At 36.7% G+C, this 20,209-nt stretch overlaps 2 protein-coding genes across 3 annotated transcripts in view; one reads left to right on the plus strand and one right to left on the minus strand.

The window, feature by feature from the left end:
* The window catches only part of LOC128234695 (endoplasmic reticulum aminopeptidase 1-like), a gene marked incomplete at its 3' end in the record, with an annotated part of 245,411 nt that overhangs the window by 172,698 nt on the left and 52,504 nt on the right, over positions 1–20,209 (plus strand).
* Positions 16,901–20,209, minus strand: part of LOC128234696 (bromodomain adjacent to zinc finger domain protein 2B-like) — a 29,533-nt gene continuing 26,224 nt past the window's right edge. The window contains exon 8 of the mRNA XM_052949112.1: positions 16,901–20,204. Within this exon, the coding sequence (XP_052805072.1) occupies positions 20,036–20,204 (169 nt within the window). The 3' untranslated portion in view covers positions 16,901–20,035. The remainder of the gene's footprint in view (positions 20,205–20,209) is intronic.

Genomic DNA, 20,209 nt, shown 5'->3' on the forward strand with positions numbered 1-20,209 from the left:
ACTTCATTGAAAACCTTCTCTGAAACTGCAAATAACAGTCCTTTGATATAAAAGGAATTGATCAAATTAAAGAAGTATGTGTGCCAACCACGTAAATTAATTTGTACAAGTCTGTTTTCACGACTTTGAGAAATTCAAAAGATTTATGACTTTATCTGATTTAGCGCTTTAGCCCCCCACCCCCACCCCCTCACTCTACACACACTTAACTAGATTTTTCAAATTTCCTTTGCAGCTTGCAAGCAGTTTTAGTCTAAAGTTTAAGCTAGCCTATTAAACAGTGACCCCTTGTGATGTGAGCCGATTTTTTCAATGCTTAGAACATGGTTGTCAACATTTCCCTGAATGAGGCCCTAGTCTATCAGTGCTTTCAGCACTTTGATTTTTATTAGGTGTCTTTAAATCTAAAAATGCAAAATTTGTGCTTTAAAATTACATTTTGAAGTGACATTATTCATTCAGATTTGTTTTTGAAACGTTATCTGATCAATATATTAAAGGGCAGGCACACAAACTGAGCCAGTACTAGGGGGCGCTGACAGTGCTTCAAATTTTAATATTTAATTGTACCACATTAAGTGTGATACTATGGTTCTGCTTGAAAGTTTTTACTGTTTAGCACTTATATGTGGATTTACAGGCATTTTCATGCACAACTTTTTGTTCAAGGTAAAATACTTGGCAGAATATGGTGGGAGTGACACAGTTGATACGGTTTCTAAGATAATGAAGACGGTGTTGACAACAAATCTGGCCCGCCAATACAACCTAACGGGAACCAAACAAAAAGAGAAACTGGGCGGACTCCACTTGATAAACATCTTTTTCAGTAAGTGGTTTTGTTGTTGTACATGTATATATTAAGGTGTGCTTTAATGAAACTACGTATGCTGTGCATATACATCAATGAATATTTTTTTTAAAATAATAGAGTATTAGTATTAAAAAATGATACCTATGTAAATTTATCTCCCTAACTAAAATTACCATATATAGTTGACGATAAAATGCTGATTATTTATTACTAAACATTTGATAATTACTTTGATGAAATAACTGTCTTGGATATTCATCTATCCACTAACACTATTTACAGGATGTCTAAAATTAAACCCAGCAACACGCTCTTGTAACCGCAAGGAAATGGAGGGGGCCATCCAGAAGTGGCTTTCCGAGTCTCGAGGTCGTGAGGTTGGCCGCAAAGACCGAGCAAGGGTCACCCCGATGCTTCCTGAGTAGAATGTTGACTTATTTACTTAACAAAAATACGACTGAATTAAATGAACAAAAATTGTCCGAATATTTATCACGGATTTTCCAATTGATTATATACAATATGTATCAGGGCTTCTAAATACCGGCATTTGCCGGTCTGGACCGATTTTGACCAAGCCAGACCGATTTCAGTTTCAAAAAGTGTAAAAAAAAATCCGTCCGTAATTTTCTCATTTTTTTTTATAATTTCGGTCAAAAATTATTATGTATGCATCGATTATTTTATCATACACATCAATGTCGTGTGACATGTTATGTAGTTTGTATGCAAAATGTATCACAATAATGTAATAATGAGATATCTCCAACTTTTGCCCTAAATTTTCATATCATTAAGGGTTGCAAGAAGAGCATTTCTGATCTATATTTATAGGCAAATCCATGATGCTTTTACATTTTTGTTTAAACATAAGACAAACTGTCCATGACAAATAAGAGACCCATCAACAAGATATATATATATATATATATATGTTTAGTTCACATTTGGATGATTGTTCAAAAGAAGACTCTTAATATTCAATCTTTCCCTTTTATAAACAGCATAATGCTGATGTTTCAGGTAGGTTATCTAAGGAAATATATTTTATTAACATTTTTAATCTAATTCTAAACAATAAGTGAAGATGTCAGATTTCATTTACCAACACGTGTACACATGTGAACACAACAATGTTCGCAAGTACTGTGTCAATAATGTCATATTTTACTTCGATTATTGTTTCCCTGATGAACATTAATGTAAGCAAAACCTGTTGGCATTGAATAATTATCACTATATCTCGGAATGATGTCAGTTTTTGTTTTACTGTAATATTTTCTTATCCTGGGTACACCATTTCAAACTTTGATACACTCACTATAAGCTTATTTTAAGATGAAGAAAGGAATTTGGCTGGATGAAATAAGCTACTTAAGGGAGTTACGCTTAAGAACTTTCCAGAAATTGGGGCCAGATGACTATAATTATATCAACACCATTTATTTCCCTGGCCATAACAGTGATCCCTGATTTGTACATGTTTTTTAACCTATGGAGTGAGTGTATATATATTAATTAATCCTTCTCGATAGACAACAACAATTAGCGCCAAAATTCGGAAACTGTTATTTCATTTCTGGTTTGAAAGGCTGCTTTATGTCTAAGCAAGATTGTCATACTTGAATGTGTAGATGCACTCCATGCTCTGTTTATTACAATTGTGCGTCTTTCGATTCGTGTATTTTTTTAAACACATTCGGTAAAGCATTCGGAGCTCCTCGGCCATTTTTATCAAAAACAACCTCAGATGTATGCAGGTACATCAGTTGAAGTAGTTTGTAAATTTATTAAATGTAGAGTTTTAGAGTTGTATTTATTGATCTAAGTTTAAATTGGTTGCCAGTGATGTGTATTATTGCAAACATAATTAAGATTCCCAAGAATCAAGTCATAAAGTTTAACTGCTAATTAAAATTACTACGCGATCTACTTGCAGCGGACTAATACGTACCGCTTTTTGAGTATGTAAACCGTCCAAATACATCAGAGGTTGTTTTTGATAAAAATGGCCGAGGAGCTCCGAATGTCGTTAAATCCTTTAAAATGTGTGGTCTTTTACATGTAATTTTTGACACGCTTTTTCAATTTGACAGCTTTAAGTGACAGATAGAATTATCAATAAAACAAAGTTTACACTTATTATTAAGTTATTAATCAAATTCCCATATAAATGTACTAAATCTTTTTAGCTCGGTATTGTCAAACCAAACTGAAAAAAGTGTCAAAATTTCGCGAATAATCGACTGGAAATGGTCGAATATCCGACTGGCGAATATACGAATAAAAAGTGAATTAAAACAGTGTTTTTCGCAAAGATACATATGTGTACATGCATAAAGAAATATTGGCGATTATTTTTTCCATATGAGACCTTTAAAACCATATATATATAGACATAATCTGAATTCCCAACTACTGACAAGTTAGCAGTTGAATATTCGCGAATAATCGACTGGAAATGAACGAATATCCGACTGGCAAAAATACGAATAAAAGTAAATTAAAACAGTGTTTTTGTCGCAAAGATACATATGTGTACATGCATAAAGAAACATTTGGCGATTAATTTTCCCATATGTGACCTTTAAAACCATACATAAAGACATAAACTGAATCCCCAACTACTGACTGGTTTGCAGTTGAACATTCGCGAATAATTGACTGGAAATGGTCGAATATACGACTGGCGAATATACGAATAAAAGTAAATAAAAACAGTGTATGTCGCAAATAAACATATGTGTTCATGCATAAAGAAACATTTGGCGATTAATTTTCCCATATGTGACCTTTAAAACCATACATAAAGACATAAACTGAATCCCCAACAACTGACTGGTTTGTAGTTGAACATTCGCGAATAATCGACTGGAAATGGTCGAATATCCGACTGGCGAATATACGAATAAAAGTAAATTAAAACAGTGTTTGTCGAATCCCCAAATGGCAACTAGCAGGTAGTTGAATATTCGAATCTCCAACTGGCAACTGGTAAGTAGTTGATTATTCGAATCCCCAACTACCAACTACCAACTACCTTCCAACTTTACCGTCATTTTACATTTCTAATGTTTTCATGTTAATAAACTTAATAAGATTATTGCTATCTTTGTTGTGTAATGAAATATTATGTTGATATTATGTCATTTGTACTTCTCAACATAGCTGTTGGTCTAGATAACCAATGAAGGGATAGTAATGCAATAGGTGAACACTCAATATTTTAGGTAATTGGAATCAATATATAAAAACATGTAATAACAAAAGTTTACCCCAAATTTATTGCTTAGGTAGGGCCCATATACAGCCAACATATACCATGTGGACCCATATGGGTCCCATATAAAGCCCTGTTCAAAAACCCATGTGGGTCCTAGATCGAGCCTTGTTCCAAAACCCATGTGGGTCCCATATGGGTCCCACATTCAACCCATATGGGCTTGCCTATATGGGACCCACATGGAGCCCTGTTGCAAAACCCATGTGGGGCCCAGATGGGTAGCCCGCATGGGACCCATATGTTTTGCTGGCTGTGACATTCCAGGAAAGTCTATAATGACCAAGGCTCCTTTTCGACAATTAAATGACGGTCCGCTGTAGGCGGATGGCGTTCATAGAATAACATTCCATTATAGACGGAAGTGCGTTCATAGTATGAATGTTTACTTGTTTGGTAATATATGCAAGTTAGCAATGTCCGGGCTCCGTGTGGATAGAAAATTTAGTGTATATAAAGACGAGTGGACCCCTTTAGAATGCTTTTCTCTGAAGGGCTCTGTTGGCCTTGTTTAACATCGCACGTTACAACATGATAGAATGGTAACAACACATGAAGATAGCCAGGTTTTCTATGTGGATTCTGGCACAAGCCGTCTTTTGACCTTTTTGCATCCAGATTGAATCAAGGTTGCTCAGTATTGACCATGGAAACGTGATCCTTTAGCTACATATATTAAAGCCTTTACACAAATTTGGCATGATTTGAGTTTAATGTATATTTTTGTATATTTTTAGTACGCAATATGTTGTCATGTAATTTTTAAATCCCTCAGTACATGAAAAGACACAACCCCAACACGCCAAACTAAACTCTATGTTCATATATGCAGCATTCCAAATTGTTAAACTCTGTGACCTCCTTGAACTTGAGGGTAGGGTTGTGGGTGTTTCAGGCACATCATGACTTCATGTGACAATACATTTTAAAATCCCTCCGTGCATTATAAGGCTAAAGCCCATATTTGACCAACTATACTGTATATGCATATATACATCATCCCATAATGATTAATACATCAGTCCTGATAAACCTGTAAATGATAGTGAGTTTTGAGGTTGGGATCTTCTTGCACTTGACACATCATCTGTATGTTCTGAATCTAAACACATTCGCCGTTTGATTTTAAAATTCCTCCCTACTTACAGCCTAGACATGGAAGTGCAAGTTTAATATTACGGTGGCACATAGGTGACATCAGCAACACTTATTTTATATTTTTTTTTACAACTTAGTTGTGGCCACAAGTTACTTAATCATGGCCTCAAGTTACTTAGAAGTTGCCTCAAGTTACTTAGTTGTGGCCATAAGTTACTTAGTTGTAGCCATAAGTTACTTAGTTGTAGCCTCAAGTTACTTAGTTGTAGCCTCAAGTTACTTAGTTGTAGCCTCAAGTTACTTAGTTGTAGCCTCAAGTTACTTAGTTGTAGACTAATGTTACTTAGTTGTGGCCTAAAGTTACTTAGTTGTGGCCATAAATTACTTAGTTGTAGACTAATGTTACTTAGTTGTGGCCTAAAGTTACTTAGTTGTGGCCATAAATTACTTAGTTGTAGCCATAAGTTACTTAGTTGTAGCCTCAATTTATTTAGTTGTTGCCATAAGTTACTTAGTTGTGGCCTAAAGTTACTTTGTTGTGGCCATAAGTTACTTTGTTGTGGCCTCAAAGTACTTAGTTGTGGCCATAAGTTACTTAGTTGTGGCCTCAAAGTACTTAGTTGTAGCCTCAAGTTACTTAGTTGTAGCCTCAAGTTACTTAGTTGTGGCCATAAGTTACTTAGTTGTGGCCATAAATTACTTAGTTGTAGACTAATGTTACTTAGTTGTGGCCTAAAGTTACTTAGTTGTGGCCATAAATTACTTAGTTGTAGCCATAAGTTACTTAGTTGTAGCCTCAATTTATTTAGTTGTTGCCATAAGTTACTTAGTTGTGGCCTAAAGTTACTTTGTTGTGGCCATAAGTTACTTAGTTGTGGCCTCAAGTTACTTAGTTGTAGCCTCAAGTTACTTAGTTGTGGCCTAAAGTTACTTAGTTGTGGCCATAAATTACTTAGTTGTAGACTAATGTTACTTAGTTGTGGCCTAAAGTTACTTAGTTGTGGCCATAAATTACTTAGTTGTAGCCATAAGTTACTTAGTTGTAGCCTCAATTTATTTAGTTGTTGCCATAAGTTACTTAGTTGTGGCCTAAAGTTACTTTGTTGTAGCCATAAGTTACTTAGTTGTAGCCTCAAGTTACTTAGTTGTAGCCTCAAGTTACTTAGTTGTGGCCTAAAGTTACTTAGTTGTGGCCATAAATTACTTAGTTGTAGACTAATGTTACTTAGTTGTGGCCTAAAGTTACTTAGTTGTGGCCATAAATTACTTAGTTGTAGCCATAAGTTACTTAGTTGTAGCCTCAATTTATTTAGTTGTTGCCATAAGTTACTTAGTTGTGGCCTAAAGTTACTTTGTTGTGGCCATAAGTTACTTTGTTGTGGCCTCAAGTTACTTAGTTGTGGCCATAAGTTACTTAGTTGTAGCCTCAAGTTACTTAGTTGTAGCCTCAAGTTACTTAGTTGTAGCCTCAAGTTACTTAGTTGTGGCCATAAGTTACTTAGTTGTGGCCATAAGTTACTTAGTTGTGGCCACAAGGTTGACTTAGTTGTGGCCTCAAGTTTTTTGGCCTTGCTATCCATGAGTGTATCTGGCAACATGTGTTACTGAGTTGTGGCCTCAAGTTACTTAGTTGTGGCCATAATTTACTGAGTTGTGGCCTCAAGTTACTTAGTTGTGGCCATAAGTTACTTAGTTGTAGCCATAAGTTACCTAGTTGTAGCCATAAGTTACTTAGTTGTAGCCATAAGTTACTTAGTTGTAGCCTCAAGTTACTTAGTTGTGGCCATAAGTTACTTAGTTGTGGCCATAAGTTACTTAGTTGTGGCCATAAGTTACTTAGTTGTGGCCATAAGTGACTTAGTTGTGGCCATAAGTTACTTAGTTGAAGCCTCAAGTTACTTAGTTGTGGCCATAAGTTACTTAGTTGTAGCCTCAAGTTACTTAGTTGTGGCCATAAGTTACTTAGTTGTGGCCTCAAGTTACTTAGTTGTAGCCATAAGTTTCTTAGTTGTAGACTAATGTTACTTAGTTGTGGCCATAAGTTACTTAGTTGTGGCCTAAAGTTACTTAGTTGTGGCCATAAGTTACTTAGTTGTGGCCATAAGTTACTTAGTTGTAGCCATAAGTTACTTAGTTGTGGCCATAAGTTACTTAGTTGTGGCCATAAGTTACTTAGTTGTGGCCATAAGTTACTTAGTTGTAGCCATAAGTTACTTAGTTGTAGCCATAAGTTACTTAGTTGTAGTCATAAGTAACTTAGTTGTAGCCTCAAGTTACTTAGTTGTAGCCATAAGTAACTTAGTTGTAGCCTCAAGTTACTTAGTTGTGGCCATAAGTACTTAGTTGTAGCCTCAAGTTACTTAGTTGTGGCCATAAGTTACTTAGTTGTAGCCTCAAGTTACTTATTTGTGGCCATAAGTTACTTAGTTGTAGCCTCAAGTTACTTAGTTGTAGCCATAAGTTACTTAGTTGTCGCCATTAGTTACTTAGTTGTGGCCATAAGTTACTTAGTTGTGGCCATAAGTTACTTAGTTGTAGCCTCAAGTTACTTAGTTTTGGTCATAAGTTACTTAGTTGTAGCCATAAGTTACTTAGTTGTGGCCATAAGTTACTTAGTTTTGGTCATAAGTTACTTAGTTGTAGCCATAAGTTACTTAGTTGTGGCCATAAGTTACTTAGTTGTGGTCATAAGTTACTTAGTTGTAGCCATAAGTTACTTAGTTGTGACCATAAGTTACTTAGTTGTGGCCATAAGTTACTTAGTTGTAGCCATAAGGTACTTACTTGTGGCCATAAGTCACTTAGTTGTGGCCATAAGTTACTTAGTTGTGGCCACAAGGTTTACTTAGTTGTGGCCTCAAGTTTTTTGGCCTTGCTATCCATGAGTGTATCTGGCAACATGTGTACATAGTTTCATTTAAATATTTGGAATGGTTTAGGTGTTATCCCCCAGAATAAAGTTTCTGCAAAACAACACCGCCCGCTACACCAAGGTTTGACACCAAGGCTACGACATTGCCTCAACTTCTTTCTTTGACAAACAGACAAGCTCAAAAGGAAATGAATTCAGTAAGTTTCCTATTTTATTGCTTTTTATATTGTATCCAGTACATTGTCTTCACAAACTGGGACTATAACTCTAGTCCAGACACAAGGTATGTTTAGTCCCACATTATAGAAAACATCTAAATTAATAATTTACAAAATATAAACACAAGATAATCACAACAGTTTACAACACACAGAAAAGGCAGGATGACTTGACCGATAGGTAACATATTGCTTATTCACTATAACTGTTGGAGGGTATTCAAATCTTGCCTCACATAGAAGCATCTTCTTTGTTGCTAAAGTCTCAAGTCTCAGGCCACATTTAAGGCTGTGTTAAATATAAGTATTTGTTACATCTTAAGTGTATATAAGATAATGTAGAGAATGCCAAACACTCTTTTATATTATAAAGTCTTTTAAACTCACAACAATGGAAAATCAATACAATTCCAAAGTTACCCATGTCATATGTGAATTAGAATTTAAGAACATCAGTCTTACATGTAGTTGTGACTGTTTTGAAAACAGTCGTTGTCTTTTTAAAAAAAGGAAACATAGAAACATATCACATTCTTTTTCAAACTAAAGCTTGTTAAGTGCAATAAAACCTAATGTGTCAACTGATTGCTTACAATGTCAAGCATTTAGAAGAAATTCAAATGGTAACATACGGAATCACATGTTATTCAAATTTTACCTGTTACAGTTGTAACAGTAGGAACACGAGGAGTCTCCTATGCCTTTGAAATGGAGCAATAACTCTTTCAAACAGTAGTGGATTGTAACCAAAGTCGAACATGAACTGTATGTTATGGTGTTTAACATGTGTATAGAATATTATGTAAACTAATTAACACTTTCATGAGTAATTGTCAAGACTTCTTTAGACAATTCAAAAAATGGACATAACTTTCGAAAATAGTGGTGACTGTAACCAAAGATGGTTGACCTATATTTTATGTTGTTAAACAATGTACTGATTTTTTTGAAAATCAAACAGACAAAGTCATCAAGTTTCATTTTCATAACATAAAATATTTTCATAAAATAAAGTCTTTATCTACACAAGCAACAGGGGCTACTAGGTTAAGGAGCCATACTGTTGTGCTATTCATTTCCTTGACCCCAAAAACACTTTTACACATCGACAATTGGTTAATATTTAGAACTTTGTATTGAGTTATAGTTTGCATAAGCAATAAACCATCTGTACTTGAATTTATAGATAAAGAATCCTAATTCCTGTGTAATTAGTGCCATTAATGTGAATATCAGATTTCATGTCTATGAACAATGTCAAAAAGTGTCATGACTAGATAAAAACCTATTTGAGTTATTCAATGTACCCAAATTTAACTAATTTCTTTAAAGATCAAATGACATTACTCCAGTGTAATTAAGCTTTTTATTTGCCTTGAAAACCTGACACTGTACATACAAAAATATTGACATCAACTGTCATGATAATACCTACTTGAGTTTGCCCCATCTGATCAAGAAGGTATTATTATAAGGAGCGCTTTTTTGAATCTATATGAATGTGTATATCTGTATAGTAATGATATATATTTCAAAAGCAGTAGTTGTATTTATCAGTTCAAACATTGTGCTTCATTTTGCAAGCAAAAAATTCAAAAATTGCAACAATGACATATCTAACCAAAATTCTTGATACAATGGTATTCATGCTCGTCAGATGGCTCCAATGTCTGCACACACAAAGGAGTATACATGTAGTCTGGTTATCAATGGCCCTTATGTCTGGACAGACAAAGGAGTATACATTTAGTCTGACTATCAATGGTCCTAATGTGTGGACAGACATAGGAGTATACATGTAGTCTGACTATCAATGACCCCAATGTCTGGACAGACAAAGGAGTATACATGTAGTCTGTCTATCAATGACCCCAATGTGTGGACAGACAAAGGAGTATACATGTAGTCTGACTATCAATGGCCCTAATGTGTGGACAGACATAGGAGTATACATGTAGTCTGACTATCAATGGCCCTAATGTCTGGACAGACAAAGGAGCATACATGTAGTCTGACTATCAATGACCCCAATGTCTGGACAGACAAAGGAGTATACATGTAGTCTGTCTATCAATGACCCCAATGTGTGGACAATGTGTGGACAGACAAAGGAGTATACATGTAGTCTGACTATCAATGGCCCCAATGTGTGGACACACAAAGGAGTATACATGTAGTCTGACAATCAATGGCCCCAATGTGTGGACAGACAAAGACGTATACATGTAGTCTGACTATCAATGGCCCCAATGTGTGGACACACAAAGGAGTATACATGTAGTCTGACTATCAATGACCCCAATGTCTGGACAGACAAAGGAGTATACATGTAGTCTGACTATCAATGAACCCAATGTGTGGACAATGTGTGGACAGACAAAGGAGTATACATGTAGTCTGACTACCAATGAACCCAATGTCTGGACAGACAAAGGAGTATACATGACGTCTGACTACCAATGGCCCAAATGTGTGGACAAACAAAAGAGCCTATTTGTAGTATTGTTTATAAGTGACCCCTATGTCTGCACAAATATTAAAGAGTTTATGTGTAGAATGTTTATCAGTGACCCCTTTGTCTGCACAAACAAAATTGCGAATGTGTTGTATGTTTATCAGTGACCCCTTTGTCTGCACAAACATTAAAGAGCTTATGTGTAGTATTTTTATCAGTGACCCCTTTGTCTGCACAAACATTAAAGAGCTTATGTGTAGTATGTTTATCAGTGACCACTTTGTCTGCACAAACATTAAAGAGCTTATGTGTAGTATGTTTATCAGTGACCCCTTTGTCTGCACAAATATTAAAGAGCTTATGTGTTGTATGTTTATCAGTGACCCCTTTGTCTGCACAAACAAAAGAGCTTATGTGTTGTATGTTTATCAGTGACCCCTTTGTCTGCACAAATATTAAAGAGCTTATGTGTAGTATGTTTATCAGTGACCCCTTTGTCTGCATAAATATTAAAGAGCTTATGTGTAGTATGTTTATCAGTGACCCCTTTGTCTGCACAAATATTTAAGAGCTTATGTGTAGTATGTTTATCAGTGACCACTTTGTCTGCACAAATATTAAAGAGCTTATGTGTAGTATGTTTATCAGTGACCCCTTTGTCTGCACAAACAAAGGTGCTTATGTGTAGTATGTTTATCAGTGACCACTTTGTCTGCACAAACAAAAGTGCTTATGTGTAGTATGTTTATCAGTGACCACTGTGTCTGCACAAATATTAAAGAGCTTATGTGTAGTATGTTTATCAGTGACCCCTTTGTCTGCACAAACAAAGGTGCTTATGTGTAGTATGTTTATCAGTGACCACTTTGTCTGCACAAACAAAAGAGCTTATGTGTTGTATGTTTATCAGTGACCCCTGTGTCTGCACAAATATTAAAGAGCTTATGTGTAGTATGTTTATCAGTGACCCCTTTGTCTGCACAAACAAAGGTGCTTATGTGTAGTATGTTTATCAGTGACCACTTTGTCTGCACAAACAAAAGTGCTTATGTGTAGTATGTTTATCAGTGACCCCTTTGTCTGCACAAATATTAAACAGCTTGTGTAGTATTTTTTATCAGTGACCCCTTCGTCTGCACAAACAAAAGTGCTTATGTGTAGTATGTTTATCAGTGACCCCTTTGTCTGCACAAACAAAAGTGTTTATGTATAGTGTGTTTATCAGTGACCCCTTTGTCTGCACAAACAAAAGTGCTTATGTGTAGTATGTTTATCAGTGACCCCTATGACTGCACAAACAAAGGAGTAAACGTGTAGTCTGACAATCAAACTTGCAAAAAAATTGTCATCAATTTTCATGGTTATTCAAAAATACCTGCTATACACAACCTTTATACAAAAGCTGTTTAAAATGGAATATCTCATCTGATTTAATTAAAGATGCACTCTTATTCCCAAATAAGTTTTACCCAATTAATCTAGTGAATAAATGTCAAAAACATGAAAGATACTGAATTTAATTTGAAAGAAAGGTGCAGACAACATGGTATTTCTACAATATGAGACTTAAGTAATTCACACTAAATCTTTTAGCACTTACCAATCATTTCATATTTTTGCATTTTCAGACACTAAATATATGGTTACAATCTTGTTATCAGTAATATTTTCAATAAATGTATTATCTAATGAGTAGTTCAAGGTTTATCACTCAAAATTATGTGTATGTATGTATTTTGACGTAACTGAGGGTAATCATATGACCTTTTTATGTTGTCTTAAACATAGAACCCACACCACTTTATCTAATTTTTATGATTATAAAACCTGCCTATGGTATTGTCATTGTCAAGCTATTGTTTTTTTAAACATAAGGAGTATTACTCAGGTGTCAAACAGTATCAAACTTTGCCTTGACATTATGACCACAGATCCTAAATTCATGATGATAATTAATAACATTCAAGTTATAATTTGCCAAAAGATTTAACTTGGTTGCACCAACCATTATTTTAAGTGAAAGGGGCACAACTCTGATGTAAGCATCTATGTCTTCTAGTTAACTAAGATATTTTATCCATATCAAGATTGACCTAGACATTATGCCCACACACAAACAAAGTGACCTAGACATTATATCCATACACAATCAAAGTGGTCTGAACATTATGCCTACACACAAATAAGGTGACCTAGATATTATGCCTACACACAAACAAAGTGACCTAGATATTATGCCTACACACAAACAAAGTGACCTAGATATTATGCCTACACACAAACAAAGTGACCTAGATATTATGCCTACACACAAACAAAGTGACCTAGACATTATGCCTACACACAAACAAAGTGACCTAGACATTATGCCTACACACAAACAAAGTGACCTAGATATTATGCCCACACACAAACAAAATGGCCTGGACATTATGCCTACACACAAACCAAGTGACCCGTGCATTATGCCCACACACAAATAAAGTGACTTGTGCATTATGCCCATACACAAACAAAGTGACCCCGTGCATTATGCCCACACACAATTTAAGTGACCTATACATTATGCCCACACACAATTTAATTGACTTTAACATTATGCCCACACACAATTTAAGTGACCTATACATTATGCCCACACACAATTTAAGTGACCTATACATTATGCTCACACACAATTTACGTGACCTATACATTATGCCCACACACAATTTAAGTGACCTATACATTATGCCCACACACAATTTAAGTGACCTTTACATTATGCACATGAACAATTAAAGTGACCTGGACATTATTGCCACACACAATTTCAGTAACCTAGACATTATACCCTCACACAATAAAGGTTGACGTAGACATTATGCCGACACACACACAAAGTGACTTGGACATTTTTCCCTTTCACAATCAAAGTGACTTCAACATTATTCCCATACAAAAACAAAGTGACCTAGACATTATGCTCACACAAAATGAAAGTGACAAATACATTATGCCCACACACAATAAAAGTTGACATAAACATTATGCCGACACACAAACAAAGTGACTTGGACATTATTCCCATACACAAACAAAGTGACTTAGACATTATACCCACACACAAACAAAGTGACCTAGACATTATGGCAACACGCAATGAAAGTAAAAAAGACATTATGCTTACACACAATGTTGGCCTAGACATTATGCCAACACACAGAGTTGGCTTAGACATTATGCCTCCACACAATGTTGGTCTAGACATTATGCCAACACACAGATTTGGCCTAGACATTATGCCTCCACACAATTTAAGTGACCTATACATTATGCCCACACACAATTTAAGTGACCTATACATTATGCTCACACACAATTTAAGTGACCTATACATTATGCCCACACACAATTTAAGTGACCTATACATTATGCCCACAATGTTGGTCTAGACATTATGCCAACACACAGAGTTGGCCTAGACATTATGCCTCCACACAATGTTGGCCTATACATTCTGCCTCCACACAATGTTGGCCTAGACATTATGCCTCCACACAATGAATGTTGGCCTAGACATTATGCCAACACACATAGTTGGCCTAGACATTATGCCAACACACAATGTTGGCCTAGACATTATGCCAACACACAGTGTTGGCCTAGACATTATGCCACCACACAATGTTGGCCTAGACATTATGCCACCACACAATGTTGGCCTAGACATTATGCCTCCACATAATGTTGGCCTAGACATTATGCCTCCACACAGAGTTGGCATAGACATTATGCCAACACACAGAGTTGGCCTAGACATTATGCCAACACACAATGTTGGCCTAGACATTATGCCAACACACAGTGTTGGCCTAGACATTATGCCACCACACAATGTTCGCCTAGACATTATGCCTCCACACAATGTTGGTCTAGACATTATGCCAACACACAGTTTTGGCCTAGACATTATGCCACCACACAATGTTGGCCTAGACATTATGCCTCCACACAATGTTGGTCTAGACATTATGCCAACACACAGAGTTGGCCTAGACATTATGCCTCCACACAATGTTGGCCTAGACATTATGCATCCACACAATGTTGGTCTAGACATTATGCCAACACACAGAGTTGGCCTAGACATTATGCCTCCACACAATGTTGGCCTATACATTCTGCCTCCACACAATGTTGGCCTAGACATGATGCCTCCACACAATGAATGTTGGCCTAGACATAATGCCAACACACATAGTTGGCCTAGACATTATGCTTACACACAATGTTGGCCTAGACATTATGCCAACACAAAGAATTGGCCTAGACATTATGCCAACACACAATGAATGTTGGCCTAGACATTATGCCGACATACAATGTTGGCCTAGACATTATGCCTCCACACAATGTTGGCCTAGACATTATGCCTCCACACAATAAATGTTGGCCTAGACATTATGCCAACACACAGAGTTGGCCTAGACATTATTACCACACACAGGTAAAATTGACCAAGTCATTTTGCCTAAAAACAATGTCACTGCATGGATAATAGCTACTTCAATTTTTATCAGCACAAAATATAGCTGATGCTAACAAAAAAATACTTTATTGACTTTTCAGGTACCAGGAAAATAATAAATATGTTTTGCTGCTGTTAAATGTGATTAACATTATCTACTCCTGATATGTGATGCTTACAGATAACTAGAACAACAATAAGAAACGAAAGGTTTATATACAAAAGGTATATCAATAATTTATAATGGACAACAGGTAAAACAATTGAAGTCAAAACATTTCTCTCTTTAAAGGGTCATTTTCAAAGAAGATTCCAGTCTACATCTAATGGAAACTGTGTATATATAAAAAAAAAATTCTGAGGATGCTTTGAAAGTAAAGATATCAATGAAAGTTGAAGCTCATCAATTACAATGTAGTACATGAGCTTGTATGGGATACACCCTCAGTGATTTCATACCATGCAAAAGCAAATTTGGACAGGCTATGCAACCACTCCGGGTGTGTATCCCATAAACCCTCACTTACTAACAGGCCACTCAAGATGTGTATCCAATACAACCTCACTTACAAGCTTGCATGCGTGTCTGCGTGCGTGCTTGTGTGTGTGCGTGTGTGAATTCAAGTCTTTGTGACCTCAAGTGTGTGAGTGTGTGTAACCTCAAGTGTGTGCGTGACCTTAAATGTGTGTGTGACCTCAAGTGTGTGAGTGTGTGTATCCTCAAGTGTGTTTGTGACCTTAAGTGTGTGTGTGACCTCAAGTGTGTGCCCTCAAGTGTGTGAGTGACCTTAAGTGTGTGTGACCTCAAGTGTGTGTGACCTCAAGAGTGTGTGACCTCAAGTGTGTGTAACCTCAAAGTGTGTAAGTGACCTCCAGTGTGTGTGACCTCCAATGTGTGAGTGTGTGTGTGTGACCTCAAGTATGAGTATGTGTGACCTCAAGTGTGTGAGTGTGTGTGCGTGTGTGTGACCTTAAGTATATGTGTTTGACCTTAAGTGTGTGAGTGACCTCCAGTGTGTGAATGTGAGTGACCTTAAGTCTCAGTGAACTCCAGTGTGTGAGCATTATGGCAACACGCAATGAAAGTAAAAAAGACATTATGCATACACACAATGTTGGCCTAGACATTATGCCAACACACAGAGTTGGCCTAGACATTATGCCTCCACACAATGTTGGTCTAGACATTATGCCAACACACAGATTTGGCCTAGACAATATGCCTCCACACAATGTTGGCCTAGACATTATGCCTCCACACAATGTTGGTCTAGACATTATGCCAACACACAGAGTTGGCCTAGACATTATGCCTCCACACAATGTTGGCCTATACATTCTGCCTCCACACAATGTTGGCCTAGACATTATGCCTCCACACAATGAATGTTGGCCTAGACATTATGCCAACACACAGAGTTGGCCTTGACATTATGCCAACACACAATGTTGGCCTAGACATTATGCCAACACACAATGTTGGCCTAGACATTATGCCAACACACAGTGTTGGCCTAGACATTATGCCACCACACAATGTTGGCCTAGACATTATGCCTCCACACAATGTTGGCCTAGACATTATGCCTCCACACAGAGTTGGCCTAGACATTATGCCAACACACAGAGTTGGCCTAGACATTATGCCACCACACAATGTTGGCCTAGACATTATGCCTCCACACAATGTTGGTCTAGACATTATGCCAACACACAGTGTTGGCCTAGACATTATGCCACCACACAATGTTGGCCTAGACATTATGCCTCCACACAATGTTGGTCTAGACATTATGCCAACACACAGAGTTGGCCTAGACATTATGCCTCCACACAATGTTGGCCTAGACATTATGCCAACACAAAGAATTGGCCTAGACATTATGCCAACACACAATGAATGTTGGCCTAGACATTATACTGACATACAATGTTGGCCTAGACATTATGCCTCCACACAACGTTGGCCTAGACATTATGCCTCCACACAATAAATGTTGGCCTAGACATTATGCCAACACACAGAGTTGGCCTAGACATTATTACCACACACAGGTAAAGTTGACCAAGTCATTTTGCCTAAAAACAATGTCACTGCATGGATAATAGCTACTTCAATTTTTATCAGCACAAAATATAGCTGATGCTAACAAAAAAATACTTTATTGACTTTTCAGGTACCAGGAAAATAATAAATATGTTTTGCTGCTGTTAAATGTGATTGACATTATCTACTCCTGATATGTGATGCTTACAAATAACTAGAACAACAATAAGAAACGAAAGGTTTATATACAAAAGGTATATCAATAATTTATAATGGACAACAGGTAAAACAATTGAAGTCACAACATTTATCTCTTTAAAGGGTCATTTTCAAAGAAGATTCCCGTCTACATCTAATGGAAACTGTGTATATATAAAAAATGTTTTCTGAGGATGCTTTGAAAGTAAAGATATCAATGAAAGTTGAAGCTCATCAATTACAATGTAGTACATGAGCTTGTATGGGATACACCCTCAGTGATTTCATACCATGCAAAAGCAAATTTGGACAGGCTATGCAACCACTCCGGGTGTGTATCCCATAAGCCCTCACTTACTTACAGGCCACTCAGGATGTGTATCCAATACAACCTCACTTACAAGCTTGCATACGTGTCTGCGTGCGTGCTTGTGTGTGTGCGTGTGTGAATTCAAGTCTTTGTGACCTCAAGTGTGTGAGTGTGTGTAACCTCAAGTGTGTGAGTGACCTTAAGTGTGTGTGACCTCAAGTGTGTGTGACCTCAAGAGTGTGTGACCTCAAGTGTGTGAGTGTGTGTAACCTCAAAGTGTGTAAGTGACCTCCAGTGTGTGTGACCTCCAATGTGTGAGTGTGTGTGTGTGACCTCAAGTATGAGTATGTGTGACCTCAAGTGTGTGAGTGTGTGTGCGTGTGTGTGACCTTAAGTGTGTGTGTTTGACCTTAAGTGTGTGAGTGACCTACAGTGTGTGAATGTGAGTGACCTTAAGTCTCAGTGAACTCCAGTGTGTGAGTGTGTGTCCTCAAGCGTGTGAGTGTGTGTGACCTCAAGAGACTGTGTGTGACCTCAAGAATGTGTGACCTCAATTGTGTGAATGTGCACGACCTCAAGTGTGTGTGTGTTTGACCTCAAAGAAGATGTCCTGGCACTCTTTAAAAAACAAAAATTAGCAACTCTTATATTGCTTCGTAAATGTTTTCCAATCTGAAGTATTGCCTGTTTGCATTGAAATGTATTGGGATATTAATTGGTAGTGTATAACCTAAAGGGACAAAATTGCTTTGTTTAAAAAGTGTGATTTTGGCAAGAAATGTATTGTACTTGCATTTCTGGCAAATTATAGCTATTAAAAGCTTTTATCTTGTCCAGTTGAACACAATTCAGCCAATTCCTTGTTTTCACATGCCCATTTGTCTAAAAAAATTTTTTAATTAAGTTGTCTGCATTGATTCAAGCATGCAAAATGTCCAAATTTGGTGAAAAATGTCTATCAGAACTTGAAATGTGTGCAAAGATATGCAGAACTGCACCAATTTATGATTAAAATGAATGACATTTTTACCCAAGCATTAAAATTATAGACGCACAGGTGCTTTGATGACATACAGTGAAACTGGAAAACCTGACACAGACTATCAGATTGGGTGTATTTATGTATGTAGGACTATAATTTGAACACACTTCATAGAAGACCACTTTATGATGCTACATACAAAATATCACAGGTCTTGGCCAAGTGGTTTCAGACCTTTATAAGAAACATGTATCTCCCGGGCATGGATATTTTTGGCATACTTTAAACAAACTTGGTAGAGAACTACTAAACAATGTAACACACCAAATATATTAGCTCTAGTCCTCAAAGTTTTTGTCAAGAAGATTTTTAAAGAATTCCCTAAATAAGTATGTTAGAAACTTGCAACCCTAGGGCTGGGCCAGTTTTGACCCTGGATCATAATTTGGACAAACTTGAAAGAGGGCAACTAGACAATGTAACACACCCAATGTCTAAGCTCTAGTCACTACTGTTGTCAAGAATATTTGTGATTTGTTTCCTTTTGGTTGCCGTGTTGCCCGAGTTTGGCATGGAATTAATTTCTTTGAACACTTTTGAAAGGGAACCACTGAAGAAACATCCCTGTGAAGTTTCATCACAATTGTCCAAGTGGTTTAGGAGGAGATGATGTTTATAAGCAATTGTTGACACCAGATATAGACCAATCGCTTTGTGCTCAGGTGAGCTAAGAACTCGGGAACAAATTTACTTATAGTAATGTTATAACTAAATGCCAAGTACACAATGTGATCCAGGATGCCCTCTCCAAATTTAAGTTTGAGATTGCTACTTCAGATTGGGAAATTATTTAGTGTATAACCATAACTTTGTAATGGATGTTAGAGTTAGAGACAAAGTAAATTTAAACACTGTTTAAAGGGCCGATATGTTAAAGTCTGTGATTGAAGCAATATTGCTGGGTATATTCAAAACATTATAGCTTTAAACAGTTTAAGATCGAATAACAAATGCTTACGATAGAGGGTTCAAATGTATGGGACTAAACACATTTCAGTTTGAACAGCTACAATCCATATGCATCCCATTTTTGCTTAAAATACCAATGCCATTAATATCTTAACTATGTAAAATGTTATCAAAATAGGCTGTTTCTGCTCAAATGATATTTAAGCAGATATGGAAAATGCAATTATATGCCTATATATAAAACCTATTATAAAGGTTTTCTTTTCAGACAATTAAATAGTTCTACACATGTTCAGTCATGGCCTCAAAAAGTATTTCCTTCCAGCGTTGGTTGAAGAATTTCCTCATGTTGTGACCACATTGGCCAACCTCAGAGTCATCCTCATTGAACAGCTGACAGTTGTCGAACACCAGCCTTGCATCATTCACAAACTCACTACGCTCAGTGTACCTACA

This window comes from Mya arenaria, chromosome 5, assembly GCF_026914265.1.
Source record: "Mya arenaria isolate MELC-2E11 chromosome 5, ASM2691426v1".
Lineage (NCBI taxonomy): Eukaryota > Metazoa > Mollusca > Bivalvia > Myida > Myidae > Mya > Mya arenaria.